We start from the raw sequence: 24,326 nt of genomic DNA on the forward strand, positions 1-24,326 counted from the left end.
AAATCCTTCCACAAAATTAAAAACCACACATTAGGTCATGTTAACTGATGTTTTTTTTTTTATCTTAATGTGCTACACACACATGAACAAACACGTAGTTGGTTTTGGTCTTTCTGTGGGGTTTGTTTACAAAATAGAAAATTTAGAAAAATGCTAGCCTTATTCTTTTAAATAGACTCAAAATCAACACACTGTCAGCTATCTGCAGATTTAATACAAAACTATCTGTCTCCAGAACCAAATTATGTGCCAAAATCTACCCAAGCAAAGAAACACTAGTATGAATATTTAATGTGATCTAACTGTATCACAACCAGACTCTCGGCATCTCTAGGTGGACAGCCAAACAAACTCATAAGAAGGCGCTGACGTTTCAGCTTCGACTGGGCACTGACTCATCCTGAGCAGACAGCGTTCAGTCACCTCAGCCAGTCTTGTGGGTCCTCCGTCTGTTTCGATTCAGACGACTAGAGAGATGAGTGATAATGCTGTTGGCTGGAGGGCCCTGACGTATGAGATGGCAGTGATACCATAATCCCAAACATAGACTCGGGACGGATGTTTAGCCTGGTTTACTGGGCGCACACACGCGTGTCGGCATGCTCACGCAAGCTTTAACACACACACACACACACACACACACACACACACACACACACACACACACACACACACACACACACACACACACCATTTCTAAAATAGGAACTGGGGACCCCCAAGGTCAACTCAGGAGCTCCACGGAAAAAGAAAACATTTCAATTCATTTTTTTTCTTTACTCAGTGATTTAAAAGGAGCACAATGAGCACTGAGTGATGAAGATGTGTTACTCTCCTACTTTTGTATTATTAAGCACTGTTTTGTCACATCTTTGTCACATCTTATCCATTCAATCAAATCTAATAATCTTATTCAATCAAATGAGGGAGACCCTCACCTTCAATCATGCCAAGCATAAACACAGACACCAAACAAACAATCAGTAAGCAAACCAGTTGAGATAGAAATGCAATTAGGGCTGCCCCCTAATAGTCAACCAAACATTAGTCGACCAGAAAGGTCATTAGTCAGCAAGATTTCTTTGGTTGCTTTGTCGCAGAAAAAAATAAAGAAAAAACTCTATTAGGAGCTGTGCTGTGTCAAAATAAATCAGTCCTCTCCTGACTGGAAATTTGTAACTAATGTAACGGCTGAATTAGTGCTGTGATGAGCTCTAAATCCAGATTGGGCTGGACTTAAAACTGAGAGCCTTCCAAGAAAAGACTTGAGTTGGTTGTTAACCCAATGTCCCAGGATTTTTGCTAAGCAGGGTAGTTTGGAGATTTTGTGGTAACTATTTATATCCTCTCTATGACCACCTTTATGTAAAGGAATTACATGGGCTGCTTTTCAAACAATAGGAAATCTGTCTGTTGAGACGGAAAGATTAAATATATTTTGCTAACTGCTCAGTGATAATTAGACTTTTTTTAAAGGATCCAAATTATCAACTACAGTTGAACTCCTGGTATCAATAGCTTGCAAAGCTTCAAGTACATCATTAGGAGAGAAGGAATGAACTGAGAACTATGGTTCACTGCACACACAACATGTGCAAACAACATCAGCAAAGTGTTTGCTGAAGACTTTCTTTGAATTTACTGCTTCCTAAAATCTTGACAGCTTAGTCAAAGTTATTAGGTCTAAATAATAATTGGATTTTTCTCACAGCTGATGTACATTTATTTCTAAGTTGTCTACATGACAGCCGATACACAGGATCACCTGAGTGTCTGATGTGAGACAAGCCATTGTTCCTTTGTTTAAGCCAGCCTGACAACTCCTGTGAGAACCAGGGTATTGCTCTGTTTTTTATTTGCGTTTTTCACTTTCATCAATAACTGAAATTTTATTTTTTTTTAGTTTTTGTAAAATATAAAAAAAGTAGAGCGCTAATTGAACACCTAGGTTCTCAGTTGTACAGTGTATGTCACTATGGAAAAGAAACATGAATGAATTTGCTACAGCTGTGACCACCATGCCAAATTTTAGCCTCCCAGGGCAAAAAACTGTGGCTGCCAAAGGGTGGGAAATTTTTGTGGACTGATTGACTGACAAACCAAGCTGCTTGTCAGAGCTACAATGCTTGATCATTAAAATGTCTGACCCCAGCAAGCATTTTTTGGTTTAAAAAATGTCTAATAGCTGTCTACATGAAGACCTGACGTCTAGGCTAAATCACGGCTGAATTTGGGCTGTCAGTGAAAATTTGGTAGACGTCTAACCATAGCCAAAGTGTAGACGTCATCAATTATACGGCTATGTAGAGACCATGTCCAAAAAATGGAGATAAACATATTTTAATTACTGTTGACTCTCCATACGTGATTGAATATCATACCGCACGCCATCTGCAATGGCGAAAATTATATTTAATCAATTTTAAAATTAAATCGGCTAGATTTGGGTTACATGTAGCTAGACCAGGGGTAGGCAACCTGTGGCTCCGGAGCCACATGTGGCTCTTTAGCCCCTGTCCAGTGGCTCCTTGAGCCTTTGAGAAAAGAAGTCTATGGAAATTCATTCTATGAATCCAAATGTTGCTGAACCTCGATAGCAGTGGCTGGTTAGCTATGGATGCCAAATCCAAAAAAGTAAATTGAATAAAATAGAGAATGTAGTAGTGCGTGGACAGATTTGTTTGCTCTCACTGCCAGCTCTGCAAAATTTAAGTACCAGATAATTATTTATAGTGCCCTGCACAGTGTCCACCTTGTGGTAAAACGTATTAACAAATGCTTATTTAGACCATAAGTATACGCTAATTTAGACTTAATAGGCTATTTTCCTTGATTATAAGGCTCAAACATGTTTTGCGGCTCCACACAGATTTTTTCAAATTATTTTTGGTCAAAAATGGCTCTTTTAATGGCAAAGGTTGCAGACCCCTGAGCTAGACTAAATCGGAGCTAAATATAGCCAATACGTTTAAATCATGACTATTGCTTGCTGGGACATTTCTCCTTGTAACCATATAAGATTTTGTCTTCTTCACTTGCACATTTCTGACACATGCAATCTAGCAGCGATCACTAATTCCTACCACAAAGACACTACAGGCAATAATTTTGTCAACAGATTGGAGAATTTAAGATTAATTACAACAGCTCTAAAATATGTAACCAGAAATTTGCTACCATTCATTGTGTGCTGGAAGCAACTGATTTGCTGCTGAAAGCATGCTGGGATTCCTGCGATGCAGACTAAGTTGGCAGTGCGAAGAGGGGGCATGACAATTTGAAAAATTCACACGATGCTCACATCAAGACAGCCGATCGAGCTGCAGCCACAAGCAGCTGGCGGGTTGGGGCAGGCAAGAGTTCATGCAAATTGGTCACGTGTAGTGGGGCTGCACCGAGACAGCAATCTTTCAAACTTGTGGGTTTTGTTATTAGCTGAAATATACAGCATTAGATAACGTGTGCATAACAACAAAATAAATTACATATAGTGCTAAATAATTACAACATAAATACAAGGAAGGAATGAAGGGTAGAAAGGGAGGGTGCAGTGTACCTATAAAAAAACAAATACTTTAGGTTAAATGTTGATGCAATGGCAGTGAAGACAGAAATTACATCATCTTTTAAAGAAAAGGTAAATTACACAGGAAAGACAGGGGTAATTTATCTTTGGCTCAGTGCTGCTGCTGTTAAAAGACACAACAATGTTTGACAGACAGTGACAAATCAATTACAGTACACATAAATCTAAAAACATGCAGTTAAGCCGATACTTGAACAGTTTCGCATGTTGCCGTGGGTGTTTACAACTGTAACTGACATCAGCACAAAGTTTTAGCAGTCTAACCTGTATTTGGGATATGTGAAAAACATGCCAGAGGGAGTTGCTCAGTCACAGGTGATATATCTGAGCAAGTGTGCCCAGAAACTCCTCCCAGAAAGCCAGAGGGAGCGCATGAAGCGGCAGGATTTCTTCAACCTTCAGAACCGTCCACTGCGGACGGCTTATCTTGGATTTCAGGTATACAGGCAGGTTTCCAAACCAAGCTGTGATACCCACCGTGTCTAATAATGCTTTCTAGTACAGCAGGATAAAAAAAGCAATGTGTACTTCCTCCAACTCCTAAAAACTCTGTGTCTACGTAAGAAGCACTATCTCTGCTGTAGCCTGGAGCAGACGCTGTTAACTTGGACACTCCAGCTCAGTGGGTTGTCAGTATGCACTCCCACAGACGTACAGGTGGAGACATGGGAGATGGCTTCATTGTGAATTATTGCAGGCCTGTGATTATTATTGACAGCTTTGTGATCAAATATCATGTTTTATCTATTTAGTATTTAAGTACCTGACTTTTTATTTCTATTTTTATCTACATGGAACAAAACCTTAAATGCAACACTTTTAATTTGCTCCCATTTTTCACAGGTTGAAAGGGATAGTGCACCCAAAAATGAAAATTCAGCCATTATCTACTCACCCATATGCCGAGGGAGGCTCAGGTGAAGTTTTAGAGTCCTCACAACACTTGCGGAGATCCAAGGGGAGAGGGGGTAGCAGCACAACTCCACCTAATGGAGGTATATGGCGCCCCAGATTCAAACGTCCAAAAAACACATAATTGAAACCACAAAATATCTCCATACTGCTCGTCCGTAGTGATCCAAGTGTCCTGAAGCCCCACCATAAAAAGTTGTTTTGAAAAATGTCATTTGAACTCTGTTTTTAGCCTCATTTAGTCTCACCGTGCTCACGTGTGTGCGCTTGCACATGAGACCAGCGAAAGCACATGAACAGACATGAAAGCGGTGCCCATGTCTCACGGTCTCACGCAAGCGCGCACAAGTGGGCACAGTGCACAGAGAAGCAGTCAGAGCTACAGGCTACAATGAGGCTAAAAACAGAGTTCAAATGACGTTTTTCCAAACAACTTCTTATGTTGGGGCTTCAGGACACTTGGATCACTACGGACGAGCAGTATGGAGATATTTTGTGGTTTCAATTATGTGTTTTTGGACGTTTGAATCTGGGGTGCCGTAAGCCTCCATTAAGTGGAGTTGTGTTGCTACCCCCTCTCCCCTTGGATCTCCGTGTGTGAGGACTCTAAAACTTCACCTGAGCCTCCCTCGGCATATGGGTGAGTAGATAATGGCTGAATTTTCATTTTTGGGTGCACTATCCCTTTAAGTCAAAGATCTTTCACTTTTTATGCACTCAATAGAAATATTTCTCTCAGAATTTAGTTGCAAATTTGTTGTGTTAGTGAGCATTTTTCTCTTTCCAAAATAATCCATCCACCTGACAGGTGTAGCATCAAGATGCTGATTAAACAGCATGATTACTACACAGGTGTTCATTGGGATGCTCACAATAAAGAGCCACTCTAAAATGTGCAGTTTGATCACACAACATGATGCCACAGTGTGTCTTTAGTTTTGAGAGAGCGTGCCAGTGGCATGCTTACTGCAGGACTGTCTACCAGAGCTGTTGCCTGTGAACCAAAAGTTCACCTCTCTACTGAATTTGGCAGTACATCCAACTGGCCTAACAGCCACAGATTACGTGTGACTGCACCAGCCCTCCTACTCCGAGAGATGTGTAGACGTGTGTAGATGTGTGAGACCTGGTAGGGTCTCCCAAGGCAAAGTGGTCCCAAGGGAGGGACCAGACTAAGAGCAATTCAAGAAGACAGGGATGAAACGGAATATTCGGATTTAGAGCATCTCGCCCAGTATGGGGACACCAGGGAGCCAGACCTGCGGGGTTGGGGGTCGCCATCGAGCATGTGATGGGCAGGCCTTGAGCCATGGGGCCCATCGCCCTGTGGGCTCACCACAAGCCGGGACAGGAATCGGGGCTGGTGCACTGGGGCCCCGGACATGCTGATCCCTAGTGTTGCGGAGCTGGCAATTCTGATGGGAAACCCCGGGGCAGACCCAAAACATGCTGGAGGGATTACATATCTTATCTGGCCTGGGAACTGGAGCTGGAAAGCATTGAGGAGAGGGACGTCTATGGTGCTTTGCTTGGCCTGCTGCCCCCACGACCAGTCCTGGATAAGTGGATGAAAATGGATGGGTGGATGCACCAGCCCAGGACCTCCACATCCAGTGCCTTCACCTGCAGGATCATCTGAGACCAGCTACCTGAACAGCTGATGCAATAATTGGTTTGCAAAACAAAATAATTCCATTTGGAAACCATCTCAAGAAATCTCATATGCATGCTGGTTGTCCTTACCAGGGTCTTGACCCGACAGCAGGTCATTGTCGTAACCAAATTGAGTGGGCAACTGCTCACCTTCGATGGTATCTGGCACTTGGGAGAAGGCCTGCACACTGACCGGACAAGTCACCCACTGAGCATGCTTGGTATGCTCTGGATTGGCGTGTACGACAACGTGTTCCAATTCCGGCCAGTATTTAGCAACTTCACACAGCCATTGAAGAGGAGTGGGTCAACAATACACAGGCCACTATCAACAACCTGTTTAAGTCTATGTGAAGAAACTGTGTTGCACTGCATGGGGCAAATGTTGGTCACACCAGATTTATTGAGTGCATAAATCTATTTTAACCTAAGAAAAACTGTAGCAAAAACAAAAGTGTTGCGTTCATATTTTTGTTCAGTGTAGCTAACAACTAATTAATAAAGTGATGAATTGTTGCGGCCCTGAAACAACATAGAAATAAAAAACTTAACAACGTGGACAGGTCTTTCTCATCACGGTGCCAATTAGGTCTATTTTGTTCCACTTAGTTATACTGGCATCTGTCAGTGTATGCTGTTGCTGCAGCTCTGAACTGAGCTTATCTACCATCAGATCAGGTACAGGTAACATCAACAACATGTTCTTCCAAGAATAATTTAACCTTGTACACAACTTTGTAACCTGTCACAATACTGTGACATTTAGCTGACAGCCAAAAGAGAAACTACGCCTTTGTTATATTTGTTTTGTTTGGTCAAGCTTGTTTTGTTCGGACAAGTGAGAAAACTGACTCTGTCACATACAAATTGTTAGGGATGGGCAGAAATAAGCAAATAAATCTTTTTGAATGAGTCACTTTAGCTACAGACGCCAGGTCATATCCAGGTCAATTCACACACTTGTGAGTAAAGCATATAAGAGGAGAGGAGAGGGCTCCGTCATAAGAGGAGAGGAGAGGGCTCCGTCTTATCTCTTCATAAACTAAAGTTATATTATTTTGTGCGACAGACGCTCAATATAGTAACATACCAATATACTATTTATCGTGTTATACGGTGAAACATTTCACTTTATAACGTGATGACTTATATTGTTTATATGAGGGCGTGTCATTTCTGTCTCTATGGTTGCGTGTTTACAGTCCTCCTCTGCTCTCTGTATCGTGCACGGCGGAGTTGGGCCCCGATGCGCACACACACACAGACACGTGCGCACGCACACACACACACACAGGCACAGGTGAGCACACACACACAGACACAGGTGAGCACAAGAGCGCGGCTCAGGCCGCATTTTTCTGACCGACAATTATGAACGGCACTGTGCACACGGGGATTTCTTTCGTTTAGTTCGTTTCTTCGTTCATTTCAACTGCTGCGTCTGCTTGTGCTTGTGCTGAAGCACTCCCACCCTCCTCCATCTCGCTCTCCTGTAACTCGCTGGCACCGGCCGCTTGTTCTGGGTCAATTCCACACGAGATTTCCGAGATTCGCCCTTTTGGTTTCCATTTAGCCGAGAACTTTTTATTTATTTATTTATTTTTTACTTAGTAACGGATGTGATTTCAAATGTAGCAAAGTACAATACTTCAGTCAAAATTTACTTAAGTAAAAGTAAAATTACCGATTTTAAAAACTACTGAAAAAATTACAAATTACACCAAAAAACTACTCAATTACAGTAACGTGAGTAAATGTAATTAGTTACTTTCCACCTCTGGGTTTAAGTTATATGTCACTTTAATTCGTCTGTTTTAATTTGTAACTTTGTCTAGACTGACAAGGTGTCAGTCAGTTTTGTGGGCGGGCAGGATTGCTGTCGAACATGCACATACTTTAACAGAGTGTCACAGAGAAAATGACGCAATATTTTGCAAAAAAGTATCAAAACTTGACAGGTGTGATTGCATTTACTTGTACTAACTCAAAGAAACCGAGATAGTGATAAGAATTAGCCCGTCCATTACTTCAAAATGTAGGCCTGAACTCCCTTTTTTCAAACATGTTCTTCCGTGAATAATTTCACCTTGTACACAACTTGTCAATACTTTGACATTTAATTGACAGCCAAAAGAGAGACTACACCTTTGGTTAAATTTGGAAAGGAACCTCTCTGTCTCAATAACAACAATGACATTGGCAGTAGTGTTTCTATGGCATAAGCTTGTTTTGTTTGGACAAGAGAGAAAACTGACTCTGTCACATGCAAAACGTTAGGGATGGGCAGAAATAAACAAACAAATCTTTTTGAATGAGTCACTTTAGTATCTGGTATGTACTGGGTCAGCCTGTCGAATGTCTGAGTTCTCATGAATCCCCGACTTTTCCCAATTGCCCTCTCGCTGTTACCGCAGGGTACTGCTCATGCTGCCTGCTACAGCCACTGAATGAGGACAGATTAGAGCTTAGATCGGGCCCAAAAAATCCAGCCTGACCCGGCCCGAGCCCGTGCACGTTATGTCCGGGACCGTCCCGTCCAAATTAACTGTAATTATGGGCCCGAGCCCGATTTAAACCCGACATTTTGTAATTATGGGCCCGAGCCCGATTTAAACCCGACATTTTTCAATAAGTTGGCTGTTATAATTAAGATTATTAAACCACAATTCTTGTTATTTGAATGACAGAAATATAGGATCTTAATGAATGGCGCAACACGGAAGCATGATTATGTAATAAAACAGGTGTTTATTTTAGGATCCAGGTGGTGAAGGGCTGTGCACGCACAATGTTGCAACACTGGACGTGTGGAAAGGATGACGCAGTTATTCGGCAATTAAACCACCGTTTATTACTGAACAGTACAGGTTCCTGTTGGCCGTAACCACGCCAAAACAACCAACAAACAACAACTAAGCTGTAACTCCATCTGTGCACTCCTGCTCTCTCCTCCAGCTCGCTCATACACACACCAGCACGCGCACTCACACAGCCCTCCTCATCCCCGTCACACTCGCACCCCGCACCTCATTCAATCCCAAACATGCCATTAACTCACAGAACATTGACATTATAACAGAACATTTACTGCAGGGTCGCTACAATACATAGCCTATAACATTATCAAATCATAGCTTTAAAAACAAAACAAAAAAAAAACATCGTATCTGGGCCCGGCCTGGGCCCGTCAGAGGGAGGGGGGCTCCCGGCCCGACCCGGCTTGGGCCCGCGGGCTAGGTCGGGCCAGGCTCGGGCAGAGAATCAAAGCTCTAGGACGGATTTAATCCGAATCAATTTGATACCTTTGCTAGCTAAAGTCAATGGTGCATTCATGTGCCCCTCGGATGATTGTTATTCTGATTTCAGCGTGTTCATGAGCTCTAAGTTGTAGTAAAGGCGTGTTTTTGTTTTTTTTTGCACAGAGCAAACAATACTTTGATGACGAAGAGCAAAGGAAACAGATACAGTGAGATGTGAAATACGATCGGGAACTCATTTTTGAGATTCTTCCCACAGCACATGAATGCAGCACAAGGCTGCCAAAGAAACTGGGACGTCTTTCCCCTCAAAAAACGACAGATTGATGGTCAGTGACATTACTGTAACATCATATGGAAATTACATAGCTTCCTTACATACAAGTGGGATGCTGAATCAGTGCACTGAAATAAATATCTTGATAAAACATAAGTTACACATGATGGCTGTTAATTCATTGAAGGTTTCATTGAGGTTTTGTGGGCGGGCAGGATTGCTGTCGAACATGCACATACTTTAACAGAGTGTCACAAAGAAAATGATGCTATATTTTGCAAGAAACCGAGATAGTGAAAAGGATTAGCCTGTCCATTACTTCAAAATGTAGGCCTGAACTCCCTTTTTTCAAACAAGTGCATTGTAGTGTATCCCAATATAATGGTTGTACTGCTGTTCTTAACACACATGTACATCAGCAATTGAGATTATACCAATAAAATGGTACTTGTCATCTCCTGTATTTTGTTATTCAAGTAAATCTTTATTTGTCTGTGCTCTCATGCATATGGTGTGTGATTATTCCATGTCATGCCTCCACCAACAAATATGCACCGCTGTGCCGCACATACCTGTTAGTTAAGGTCTACAACTATTCACAACACTAAGTGATGACCATTTATCACTCCTTTCCTTGACATGACCTCCATTACTCCCCATCTCCTCCTCAGTCTAATGGCTTCCGCAGTATGCCCATAATGCATCAGCCAATAAGGCTGCCAATGTGCAGCAACACACCACCTCCGGTCATTATGGCACGACCTGATTGTTCATTTGTTGCATTTTCCAACAGAGCTGTACTTAAGTATATTCTTAAGAAAAAGAATTATGGCGGTAAGAATGATTATGGGTGTGAGTGGTCGAGGCAGAAGGTTTATCACTGTAACACAGGAAATGTGCCTGATTGAAAACAAAAAACCTCCAACAAATAATGGTCCTAGGTGCTGTGTAAAATACTGAGCACTAGGTAAAGATTTTGAAAAGAATATATGACAACACTGGCACATTTTGAGTTGTTGATCCACAATGTAAAGGATAGTTTGGATCTTTTGAAGTGGGGTTGTATGAGGTACTCAACCATAGTCAGTATATTACCTACAGTAGATGGCAGTCAGCACGCCTCCTTTTCGGTCCTGCTGTCCAGCACAATGTATTTTAGCCCATTAAAAAAAGTCCTACCTAAAAAAAGTCTATAACCCTTTAAGTGTATTGAGAATATTTTCGCTGCTTTCTCTGATGGGGAAGCAGTTAATGGCTTCACTTTCCTATCTATGCTCTCATTAAAACCACCAGACTCCATTAACCATAACAGTAGTTTTAGATCAGTTACGCCCCGTTTCAACCAAGCAGTACGGTACATTTCACTTCAGTTCGGTACTGTTAAGTTTGGTACTTTTTTCTGTTTCCACTGTAAGAGGTTGTGGATGGTAAGAACCGTTCCATATCGTTCCCATTTTTGGTCCCCCCTCTGTTGGGGTACCTAGCACACAGATCTGGTACTAAAAGGTGGAGCTGTGAACCCTGCAGTCTGTTGATTGGTCAATAGAGGACGGTCACTCTGCTCAGGGCTGAGTTGTGGCTGGTTTTGAGGCTTGTGTAACCACTGTTCATACTGTGGAGAGTTTTACATATATTAATAAACTCTAACTATAAAATGAAAGGATGTTTTGCTGCCTCTCACAGCAGCTGGAGTCTGAGAAAAAAATAACTGAATTCACTGGAACTTTTAAGGTAGAACGCTTACTTGTAATGTTACTCAATACATGAGGTGACTATGTGAATCCATCAACACACCTTAAATTTCAATGTGAAAACTTTGACCATTAATGGAGCGACGCCTGCGAGCTAGTTCAGGCAGTCAACTCGAGCTGCACTGATTCACACACACACGTCATACGTCACTCCCCATGTGTCATCTACAAACACACCCTCCTCCTATTTAAGCTGTTAATCCTGCCTGCTTCTCCAAAAAGGGGGCATACCGGCCGGCATCTACTGTATGTAATACACTGACTATGATTAAGTACATCATCATCATTAAGTACCCTACTTCACAATATCTGAACAATCCCTTTAAAAATGAATTCGATGATCAATCTAAAGTAGTGTACAAATGTTCCTTGAAAGAAATGCTGCCAAAATCTGTTCTCATCTGTGCTAAAAACACGATGTTCCTTCATCCTTCACTAGGGAATTATCCACGTGGTTTATGCACTCTAGAGCACTATACTCTGAGGCACTATATCTTGTAATGTAATCTGTTTTATCAAATACCCAAATGTGGTTTAGCATATGTAGGAAACACACATAGAGCACCATAAACCAGGACAGCAGAGCACAGGAGCTGCATCTATACCCAGGATCAGTGTAACCTGGTGGCAGTGCTTTTCAGAGAGGCTAATCAACCAATGGCCTCGCTCAGATACACTGGTTCAAGCATGTTAGACCTCAGAGAAGAGAAGGTGATTTAATCACCCTCTTACTCCAAGGAAAAGGTTTTCATATTCTCACTCTCCGGACTCTTTCACCTAGAGATCGTTATCAAGAGTATAAGTTTTCTCCAAATATAAATAATGGTGGTTGTACCATGATGGCTCTTCTGTGTGTGTGTATATATATATATATTTGTATAGATATTTTCTGCTATTTGTAAAAATGAAAAATACAATACATCAAGTGTGTCTTCTTTCTCCTAATCAGATTTCATTAGACTTGTTTAGAAGGGTGTTTAAATCAAATTTCTGTACATGTATTCAGCATTTCTTTCTCTTTTTTTGCCTATAACTTGAAACGATAGATTTTCGAACACAGGTGATGTAGAGCGATAAACGGGATAATGAATTTGATACACTGTTTTCATAAATCAAGATACATTAAGATGTAAGTTTGATGCTTTGAAGTATACATCTTGTATTACTGTTTTTTTTCCTCAAGGTGTTCTTTTTTATTGAATTCCATCCATCCATCCATTTGTAACCACTTATCCAAAGCTGGGTCACAGGCTCAGGCTGAGGAAGGTACTCCAGAAGTCCCTCTCCCCAGCAACGCTTTCCAGCTCCTCCTGGGGGATTCCAAGGTGTTCCCAAGCCAGACGAGATATGTAATCCCTCCAGTGTGTTCTGGGTCTGCCCCAGGGCCTCCTACCAGTGCGACGTGCCCAAAACACCTCCAATGGGAGGTGCCCAGGAGGCATCCTGATCAGATCGCCTCACTGACCACTTTCAACACAAAGGAGCAGCAGCTCTACTCTGAGCTCCCTCCGGATGCCTGAGCTCCTCACCCTATCTCTAAGGCTGAGCCCAGCCACTCTTCTTTCTGCCACTTGTATCCATGATCTCATTTTTAAGATCATTACCCATAGCTCATAACCACAGGTGAGGGCTTGGGCATAGATGGACCAATGAATCAAAAGCTTTGCCTTCTGGCTCAGCCCTCTACACCACACTGGTCTGGCACAGCACCCATCTCACTGCAGATGTCACGGCAGACAGCCAATCCATCTTTTATTGAATTGATTATTATCAGTTGTTTGAGTAGTTTGAATTGTTAACCACACCTGCCATTATAAAGCTTGTCAACCTGTTGGTCTTCATTATGTATAACATGGACGAAGTTCCAAGTAGGACTGAAACTAAATGTCTATTAAACTTTTGTTGCATGGAGTAAGTGTGCAGGCGTTGCTTTTTCTTTGTTTATGCTATTGTAGCCTTGCATCTACATGATGTGCATATAATTACTCTCCTTCAAAAGAAGGTTCAGGATTGACAATAGAACGTCAAACACAAGGCGAGATGACTGATGCAAAGTTGATTTGAGGACAAGGGTGAGAAAAACATGTATTCCACAGATTCAGACTGATTTGTCTTTTCAGAGATAATAAAGACTAATTTTGGGTTAAAAATCAACCCTAGTTCAGTTTTCAACCCCAGAGTGCTCTTGACTTTTTGACTTAATCTCATAGAGAGTAGAATGACATCCCAGAAATGAGACATTGCCTGAGAACTAAATAAGCAGATGTCCAAGGGGATTAGAATATGAAAGAAATATATTAAAGGCATTAAAAAATCTCATTTCATAAAAGCTAAAGTGCGAGCTGATTAAAAAAAAAGAAAGAAGGAGAAAGAAAGAAAACTTCACTTACTTGCAGAGGGTGTTTCAGCATGGACAGGAGGTGTTGAAGGGATGAAGGAGGGGAAGAAGAAGGATCGCAGAGATCGTTCAGTGTGGAGGGGCGAGCGCTGCGTGGGCAGATTCTCACAGCTGCCCACGCTGCTGTGGATCTTAAGGTTCAAGGGCTTGGTCTTCTTCTTGGCTCTGAGGGAAACAAAACAAGAAAAACAATTAGATTGACAGATATGGGATGAACACAAACATTTAATCAAGACAGAGGAAAACTAATTTAAGTGGTGGTAATGTGTGGCTGTGTAGTTCAATGTGAAAATGGATTCTTAACTAACTAAAACACAACTTCACAATCTATTCCTTTATTTGTTTTAAAGGGCGAAATTCAAGCTAAGACTAAGACCATCTTGCAATGGTGTTACTTCAGCCAAGTGACAGCGATGCGACTTAAAACGAATGTGGGTCAGGGGCATAAAGTGGCCCCTTACATGCTTCCTACCCCCATACTTCTGACGTCCCTTGTTAGACCACACACATCTTTGAACTCGGCCTTTACTTTGATCTCAACTACACGGCTATTAAGTTTCATGACTGCATCTTACACAGACATGATGCAATCGTGGTGACAATATCTGTCCACAGACAGACAGACAGACATATGGCATAGTACTGAAAACCCCTTCTGTGGTAGTTCGCGCTACAATAGGTGTCTCCATGACCACATTTTCCCATGATGACACACACACACATAGATTCACAAGGTGAAAACAATACGAGCTGCACTGCATTGTCACGTCTGGTAATAAAGCACAAAAGTGTCAGATTCATTCTTTATCGTCCCCTATAGAGGACATTTGCTTTCACAGTCTGTACAGTCAAACACTCAGAACAGGTAACACACAGGATATAAACAAACAAGAACATCACAATAACACAGCACAAGTCCATTACAGTGACCCCAGGTTTATTTAAAGCAGTGATGGCTGAGGGCACAAATACTCCTTCGAAAGCGAGATTTCTTGCAGAGTGGTTGTCTGTATCTGCAGCCAGAGGGGACGAGGATGAAGCATGGGCTGAGGGGTGGCAGGGTCCGTGTGCTATGGTCAGTGTTCTTCAAGTGGTGGCAGTGTCCATGAAGGCTGATCATTTTGTGTGAGAGTTTTTGTGTAGCCATGCTGGTGGCAATGTTGGTTGGCCGGTCAGTCAATCGGACTCAATGACATTTGGTGCGGACGTTCATGGTCCCCAGCGGGGACATATGAATATGAATGATATTTACGAATCGCACTGGTGCTCCATGGTTGCAAAATGTGAATAAATGGTCACTTTCTGGAGCCTTGCAAATACAGAAACACACAAAAATACCTCACCTGCTTACACACTATCACCCAGGACAAAGTGGTCTGGATGGGCGGGGAGTGTGTGCGGCGTTTCATATTTGTGAGTCTTGTTTTTGTGTCAGTGAGAGGGAGAGAGGGAGGGAATTAAAATGCCAAAGCAAGTCTTGTGGCTTAATAAAATGTATTCGATGTTCCCGATATAGTCATTTTAGAAATCCCACATGGAAAAAGCTGCGATACATCAACTATAATCAATATATGGTCAAACCCTACTTGTTACGATTAGCTTTTAGCTCAAAGCACCTCTATGTCTAAGCTCACAGAACCTCATGGCTGTAGGCTCTTTGTCTTGTTTACAGTTTGTCCTAAGATGCTAAAATGCAGACAACAGTCAGAAAATGTGGCTCTGTATTTCTGGGGCATTCATGAGTCCTCTTTAGCTTTGGTGATTTTCTAGAGTTGTCACCAAAACAATATAAAGTATTTCTACTATTTCAGCAACCTATTATCTGTCCTTTTCTTTTCTTTAGTTCCAGACAAAATCAAGATGCAAAGACCTCCTCTTGGCCCTGTTTTCAGGCTTTAACAAATGTAGCCTGTGACGAGAGACTTTTGCCAATAACACATAATTTCAGACAGAGGGTGTTCCTACTGGCCATTCTGCAAATATAGATGCACGTAGTTCCAGACAAAATCAAGATGCAAAGACTTCAGCCAGGATCACGAAGGAGGAATAGCAATCTCTCCACCCACAATAGTCACATAGACATAGACCATAATGCAATGCAGCTGCAAGGCATGTTGCATTTTGAGTAAGTGGTCTTTTTATGAAAAAACTCTATGCTCATAACAGAAACTATTATCCTCTCTACCTACACAGACTGTACACAACCCCACAGCTTAATGCTTAAAGTTCACAGCAGCTCATGGAGGGGCATGAAAGTCACTCTGGTGGACAAAGCAGGGCGAGAGGAAGCGAGAAAGGTCCACCACAAAATTCAATTACAGTAATATAATTTCAAAATAACTCCAGGAATGCACTGAGCACAAATTTTAAGATTATGGTATTTATTTTGACTCCACAAATCTCTGACTTAAGCCACTTTACCAAACTGTCCAATAAACACATATCTTCTGAATCGGTATGCACAAGTTTAGTTAACTTGTAACTTTGCACTCTGGACCTCAACAAGAAAACTACAAAACCAGTACGGTATCACACTTGTGACAGAACAGAAACAGAAAACAAACTCTACATGTGACAACACCCTAAACCACAGTAAAGATAATTACGGTAACAACATAGTTACGGGAATAAGTCATGTTACCGCAAATAAGACTGGGTATTGTGTTCATAAAATGACAACAAAGCTCCTGGCATCAGGCCAGAAAGGAAACAAACTGCTAACAGGATGAGAAAAGTATGCAGGAACTAGGGTTGGGACTCGTTACGATTTTAACAATTCCGATTCCTTACCGATTCCTTCTGAACAGTCCGACTCCTTACCGATTCCTCTTACCGATTCCTCTTACCGATTCCTACATTATATTCATTATACTTGCTATACTTAAACAAGTATATAATAAACACAAATGCAATCATACAAATACAAAAACTTTATTCTAACTGTTGCACAGTACAATTAGATGAAAATACACATTTGTGTGTGGTGTGTATTTCAGATTTAGAGCTTGTATCATCTCCCTGAGAATATATAACAACAAAAAGTGATTCTCTGATTTCTACAGTAACACTATTACCTCAAATTAACCACAGCAATGTAATAAAAAATACTTATATGCATTCATGCTTGGGCACTGTTATTTACGTGACAACACCTGAACAGAACACACACACACACACATTGGCTGTTTGTTTCTACCGCTCCCCTCGCTGGAAGTCTCGGACCTCCAGCCGCCCGCCTCCGCCTTGATTAAACGCTGAAAATAAAATAAAAGAGGGAGACAGGTTTCTCCTACTTTATCTTATTTTGTTATATTTCTCCCTCTCCCCTCGCTGGAAGCAGACCGCTCCCGTCTCAAACACGGAGGTCTCCTCTCCGCTGAGCACCCACGGTGCACGCGCGGCCTATTAAAGCCTGTAACCACTGTGTGACACAAACTCAGTGCTTTAGTAATTAAATAATGTCGGGCTCAGTCGGGTTCGGACAGAAATATGTGGCCTGTGCCGCACTCTAATGGAAATGCACGTGACGTTTTTTTTTTTTTACAATCTAGGAACCGTTTGCAGGAACCGTTACTCCAAATGTGATGGAACCGGTTCTAAAAAAGAACCGGATCCGGATCCCAACCCTAGCAGGAACAGAAGATTACTGTGACAACACAGACAAAAGAAAAGGTAATAAATTTTAAATGCAAAGTCACCAGTCATATGATACGTTCGATAAATGAGGCGTGTGCACCTCCTCTTGGCCCTGTTTTCAGGCTGTAACAAATGTAGCCTGTGACGAGAGACTTTTGCCAATAACACATAATTTCAGACAGAGGGTGTTCCTACTGGCCGTTCTGCAAATATAGATGCACGTACACGCCCTTTTGGTGGACACCTGATTCAGTGGTGGCAAAAACTGCCTACACCACAAAGCAACCCAACAAAGCAAGACGGACTCATCAAAAATAGTCTAAAAGAGAGTCTGACAATGTCAATGTCTATCAGTGAAGCGTTTCAGAGATGGAGAGAAAATGTTGCTTATAGTTTAGCCTTCTGCTAATCCGAGCCCTCTGCTTTAGCTTTGCTGCTTTAGCCATACCTAAAGGCTCATTAACTTAACTTATGTCAGCTAGAGCCTCGAATCACAGTGTGTCCTCTGCGTTACCGGCTCACCCTTTTTCCCCTTTAAAGGTATTGCCTTGTGGGTAACCTGTGAGGGTGTGACGTGTACTTCATTGTCCGTAGGGAGGGGAGCAGCTCTCTCGGGGTGTCATGGTGAAGACAGCAGGCAGCATAGCCTGATGATAGTGATAGAATTGAATGTCTAGCCAAGCTCAGGGCTACTGTTCAACCTCACGAGAAAGCCATGTTTCTTTTTTTGTGGTGAAGACTGCAATAAAGCCATTTTTTCTGAACTGCACCCGAACACCTTGCCATCCTTCCTTCTGCAGAGTGGTCTGGACCGCTAGTAGCTAGTTACCAGCTAATAATGTGCCAAGCTAAAGTTGACGTTAATAAGCAGCGTGTTCCCAACTATGGTTCGGAGCCTGTAAGCTGTCACTGAGAGAGAAGTAACATCTGCCTCGTCCCCGCCGCTACAGATCGCCTCACCAGGAGGAGAGTGGGCAGCTGCTCCGGAGACGAACACCCAATTGGTGGCCAAAGCAACACAAATGCAGCCAGTGCAAACCCTAGCTTTGGGGGACCAAACAGCCAAGACTCCTACTGTTACAGAGCATTCGCATCATTACAGCTACTGACCACAACTCTATTTGCGGAGCTTTCCTTGCATCAAAGCAGTTCCCAGCGGTGGAGAGTGAGGCGGAGGGACTGTTGGGTGGTTAGCAACAAATTATGGTTTCATTTGTGGCCTGATATACAGAGAGAGAGCTCAACAAATAAATTCATGTATGGGAAACACTCAGTTACTGTATGAAGTTCATGCATATGCCCATGGTCATCTGGTGGGAGGGGCTTAGGATGTACAAAATAACATGGCAAACCATCTACTATTTGTTGAAACTGACAGAGGAGAATCTATTAAATAGTTGCTTAGTAATAGTTATAGTTTTCATGAATTTCACAATAATCACACAGTTATCTTACTCATTTGAAAACACCAAATACAAAGACAGCTTGAGTCATATTCAGCACTTGTAATATATTCCTGCTGGGTTTAAATGAAAGATGTGTTCCCCACCTGCCCACCTTCCCCACCTAAGCTTAACTGGGCAATTCTTCAGAGAGAGAAGCCCAGGTTTTTAGATCGCCAGCTATTCATTTTTGTAGGTATTATTAGGTGTCATGGTACTTTCATGCGGCCTACAGATATGAAACCTGTTCAACCAGCTGGGGAACACAGAGACCTTTCACGGGAATTTGAAAGTTAAACCCTGTGACTAGAGTGATGTAATGAATTGGCTCCATGAGGCTGAGATGAGGTGTTACCACATACCAGCCAACAGCTGTCTCTGAGATTACATTCCTACTTTAGGCAGACGCTTGTTAATTACTCAGAAACATATTTTTAAATGAGTAGCTCATACCCAATTGATAGTCACCAACAATTTCCTATAATCACCTGTTTCTGTTTGTCAGCATGCTTCCGTCATTGCATGCTACCTATCATTTCAGAAAGAAGTTTTGTATAATCGAGCTTGTAGTGCAATTTGTCTTTGTCAGCTTGTCATACAATTTGTTCTTGCAAAACTTCTATGTATTTAAGCTGTCACCTGTAAGTACATAGATCCACACGTGGCGGTGAGTTAACTGTGAACCAGGTGAACTAAGTAACAACCGAAACAGCTTGGGCTCGTTACGGTACAAAAAATATGTCATTTGATTTCAAAATATCTCTACAGAATTACAGAGCAGACTGATCCAGCTGCCTAATTATTTATTGATTGTCTTTTAGGTTCTAAACATGAGCTGTAGCAAAGCCAGGGACCTGTGGGATTAATGGATTATCCAGCTATCTTTGGGCTTAACTCAGTGTCATGGAGGTGGCTTTCTTTTCATCATGTTGGCCTATGCTGCACAGCTAACCTGCTCCAAACCAGGTTAAGGAATACCTCACCCAGGAAATTATCATTTTAATATCAATAACTCACCCCGTGTTACATTGAATTTGTGGGAAAAATAAGAATCCAACATCAACAGCTACTGCAGTATGATCTAAGTGTCATTTATCCAGTCATATGGTCAGTCATTCCCAAACACAGGCATTTTCACTTAAACCTTAGTATTTAAAACATCCAATATTCATTCATTATCTGTAACAGCGTATCCTGTTGGGGGTCATGTGGGGGCTGGAGCCTATCCCAGCTGACATTGGACAGGAGGTAGGGTTCACCCTGGACAGGTCACCAGACTATCACAGGGCTGACACATAGAGACAGACAACCATTCACGCTCACATTCACACCTACGGACAATTTAGAGTCACCAAATAACCTGCATGTCTTTGGACTGTGGGAGGAAGCTGGAGTACCCGCAGAAAACCCATGCTGACACAGGGAGAACATGCAAACTCTGCACAAAAGGGCTAACCAATATACTATAAATTAATACTAAAATGATTATATTATTACTGAAATTAATGTTATTGTAGCTATCGTCATTACTGTCTTTCCTGCATCTCTCTCTGTCTCACTTTCTCTTTATGTATCATTTTGTCATTTGGATTACTGTAGGCCTACATTTATTATGTTGATCTGTTCTGTACGACATCTATTGCACGTCTGTCCGTCCTGGAAGAGGGATCCCTCCTCAGTTGCTCTTCCTGAGGTTTCTACCATTATTTCCTGTAAAGGTTTTTCCTTATCCGCTGTGAGGGTCCAAAGGACAGAGGGATATCATATGCTGTAAGCCCTCTGAGGCAAATTGTGATTTGTGATATTGGGCCTTATAAACAAAACTGAATTGAACTGAACTGAGATCTAAAAACATAGTTTTTTTTTTTTTTTCCCTGTGTTATACATTTAACAAGAAGAAACTGTACATTTCCGGACAAAACAAAACGTCTAACACGTAATTTATAGTTCTGCGTTGAATCGATGCGTAGGTTACGGTGTAGTCTCCACGTCGATTTGGAGCCTACGCCGTAACCTAACATGCACCTCCCCAGAATTGTAACTACGCGTCGCAGTGACACAGACCTCCTGTCTGTCTGTATACTGACACCATTTCCCTCAGTGGAAACGGAGCTTGTATTTACTTGTACTTCACAGATAAGAAACAATAAATTGTGAAGACAGTAAAGCCTCCACTAAAATAGCATTTTAAGTCGTGTGTGTGACTTATCCTTCAGGGATTTATACTTCGGGATTTATCCAGGTTTCATAGGCTATGAGAAGAGAGAAAGATTGCCGGCCGCTAGGCTAATCAATACAATGTAAAATGTCATAAGCTTGTGCTAATAACATTAGCATTTTGTATTTGTTTGGAAAACGTGTTTAGTACAGGACAGTTGTTTTGTCAGTGAACCTTGTGAGCTGTTATGAAGCCAAACTGTGTGCCATTACCTTTGTTAAATGTTGCCATTGTCCCTGGCTTTATATGAGAAGAGGGAAAGATCGCTAGTTGCTAGGCTAATTTATACAATGTAAAATGCCATAGGCTTGTGCTAATAACGTTAGCATGTTGTATTTGTGGGGAAAATGTGTCTGTGAATGCTGCGAGTTATAGTGAAGCCAATTTGTGTACTTGTTTTTCAAATTGTCTCTATTAAGCCATGTTTAATGTGTGTTTAATGTGTGTTTTGAATCAACTAAACTTAACAGCACTTCACAGAAACCTCTGCCGCCGACTAGTGTTTGGAGGTATAACTGCAGAGTGACACAGACACACCACCACAGAAGTAAAAATGCTCACAACAGCATAGGCGACGTGTGTAGGGTCTACGCACAACCATAAATCCCCTTTAAGACTGACACAGGAGGGGTACCTAGAGCGTCATAGTTTGATGTTTGGGGCCACTGACCAAGCGTCTATATTTGAAGAGTTGGGAGTGAATGACATTAGAGAAAACTTAAAAATGAGATGATTCTCAGTAAAGCTCTGAAGTGTCTTTTTCCTTAGATTTCTAAGCAGATTTATAGACTTTTATTTGCCATGGACATCGGAGATAATGATATCCCCAGGAAGTGTCAGTCACACTGAATGATGTGTTTCATGTCTGTGTGTTAAGCCTTGATGGAGTTATGACTCAGAGAAGGAGAACGATTTTTAACTTAAATTCACCTCACGCAACCTCCTCATATAATGTTAATCCCGTCCAAATGAATCTCCTTGATATAGGCCCCAGAAGGCAAGAACACATGAAAATATATATAACTAACCTCAGGTCTGCATGCATACAGAAACGCATGCAAAGACACAAAAATAAAGCCCCCTTTAACCCGAGGGAACAACATGTCCTTGGGCTTAACTGAAGCCAAATGACCTGTAGAACAATGACTGAAACCCTGATTAAGAGCTCAAGTTGGTCAACAACATCTGATTCATATAACTGACTCACAAACCAATGTTTTTGTGATGCGCAGACACATACTCAACCTAGACAGTGAAGAACAGGTCAAAGGGATGCATATAGAGTGAGACAGAAATACAGGGAACACATACTATTAAAGAGAAAGCTAAAGAGAAGACCCATGGTGGCAAATCAACAAGAATCAACCCAGCAAATGCAGGCAAAAGCGGGCCGATACGTAAACAGAAAAAAAGACTTTCCCGAAAGTCCAGATGGGGACAAACCTCACAGAGACGTAAGAAAAAGTATGAGGAGGAAATAAAAGGAGAGCTCATCCATCAAAAACAGACTTTTAAAAGCAAAAAAAAAACTTAAGGCTGTAAACCCTGAGTTTTTTCATGCAAACTAGAACTCATTAAGTGTCAAATCCCACAGGATTTTTTCCTCCCATGTCAGTCTCTCACTCCCCACACTGAGTCATGCAATTAGACCTGTAAACCAGCCCGGCACTCCACTCCCATCTCCTGCAATAAGGAAGCAGCCTGCAGGTTATCACTTCTCCGTCATAGAGCTTTTGTCAGCTATTCCGATTAGCCCACTTTATGCAATTTGAATCTAAATTAAACCATTCATCTCCCTGTATGCATGCCTTTATCCTGTCCCCGAATGATTTGTACATGTTCAGCGAGGGGAAAGTGAAAATGAATGTGGAGAGAAGGGAGAGGATTCCCAATTCTGGTTCTGAAAACGGCTGTCGGTGAAGGCGGCGGGGCGGAGGTGGGGACTGTCAACTCCTCAGTTGTTAAAGCATTCATTCAGATACTTTTTTCTACTCTGCATATGAAAAGTTAAAGGAAAGAGAAACTTAAAGAATACACATCACAGAAAGACAGGAGAAGAGGGAGGTGGGTGACTTGTCAAGTGTTAAGAGAAATCAGCGAAGGTGTGAATAGTAAAGTTGCCTTTTGATCTAGTCTAGGAATGTACGTCACGATGCATTTCTCACGGATGGAAATCACTGCATGTTTGTGTCACAGTTCAGGTAGCATTTTGAGTCTTTAAATCCCCCCGGGTCTTCCTTCAGCCTAGTTCACACTACATGACTTTCAGAGTCGTCAGATCGCTGTACTGTTCACACTACACAACTCGCAGTCTTGTAAATGAGAGTCCAGGGGTCGATGAGGTTCTCACACTATATGACTGACCACACACACACTACAAGATCTGCAATGTCTGGTCTCCTAACTATGTTTTGTCATGAAAACACACGCAAGAAGTGACAAGGGAAATGACTTCTCCTTAGTCATTAGTTCAAGCTACACACAGTTTTATACATTAAGCATCATACTTGTGTTTGGCCATGTAGTTGAGGTAGTTTGCTGTCTCTGTCAAGTAGCTGTCCATTTGTCACTCACTCTACAGCAGAAATGGCACTTTGAAAATAAAGCTCTGTGCCGGAAATTCACTGAACTTAAAAATAAAGTGTTTTTTTTACAAATTTGACACTTGTGATCCTTTCAGAACTGGACCCGCGACCCACCAGTTGGGACACAGGGTGCCCTGTGTGTCGCTATGAGATGACGAGGGGCATGACAAAGCGTCAGTATTTGATGACATAAGAATGACAACAGATTTTAAACTTGCTATCATTACACTATCATTCCACTATCTGTGTCTTGGGCTGTAGCTCACCGACAGGTCCCTGATGGTTCCAGATAGGTAGCCTGCTATCTGAGGATTGTCTGAGATGCATTGGTGAGCCTCTTGGCCTGCACCTTTGAATAGGTCACACACTGTCGAAAGGAAAATCGGGACTGAAGTGATGAAGTGTGAAATTGAACGTAGCGTAAGTTCAGGTAGGACACAATGTCAAGCTCAGCTCACATCCCAGCTACATCAGCTGATCTCAAACAGCCCAATCAACTGATGGAGCAGCTGATTGATGGAAGGGAGTCAGCTGATAGATCACATGGTTCCTTTCTATGCAACCAGTTCCATCTCATTCAGGGCGCCCTATTTAAACTGCTCTAGCCTGCC

General features: G+C 42.0%; 1 protein-coding gene across 1 annotated transcript in view; it reads right to left on the minus strand.

Annotated features, from left to right (window-relative positions):
• ksr2 (kinase suppressor of ras 2) overlaps positions 1-24,326 on the minus strand; it is a 170,468-nt gene that overhangs the window by 67,044 nt on the left and 79,098 nt on the right. Inside the window, exon 6 of the mRNA XM_050050637.1 lies at positions 13,827-13,999. Coding sequence (XP_049906594.1) covers positions 13,827-13,999 — 173 coding nt within the window. The remainder of the gene's footprint in view (positions 1-13,826; positions 14,000-24,326) is intronic.

Source organism: Epinephelus moara, chromosome 8 (assembly GCF_006386435.1).
Source record: "Epinephelus moara isolate mb chromosome 8, YSFRI_EMoa_1.0, whole genome shotgun sequence".
In the NCBI taxonomy this organism is placed as follows: Eukaryota; Metazoa; Chordata; class Actinopteri; order Perciformes; family Serranidae; genus Epinephelus; species Epinephelus moara.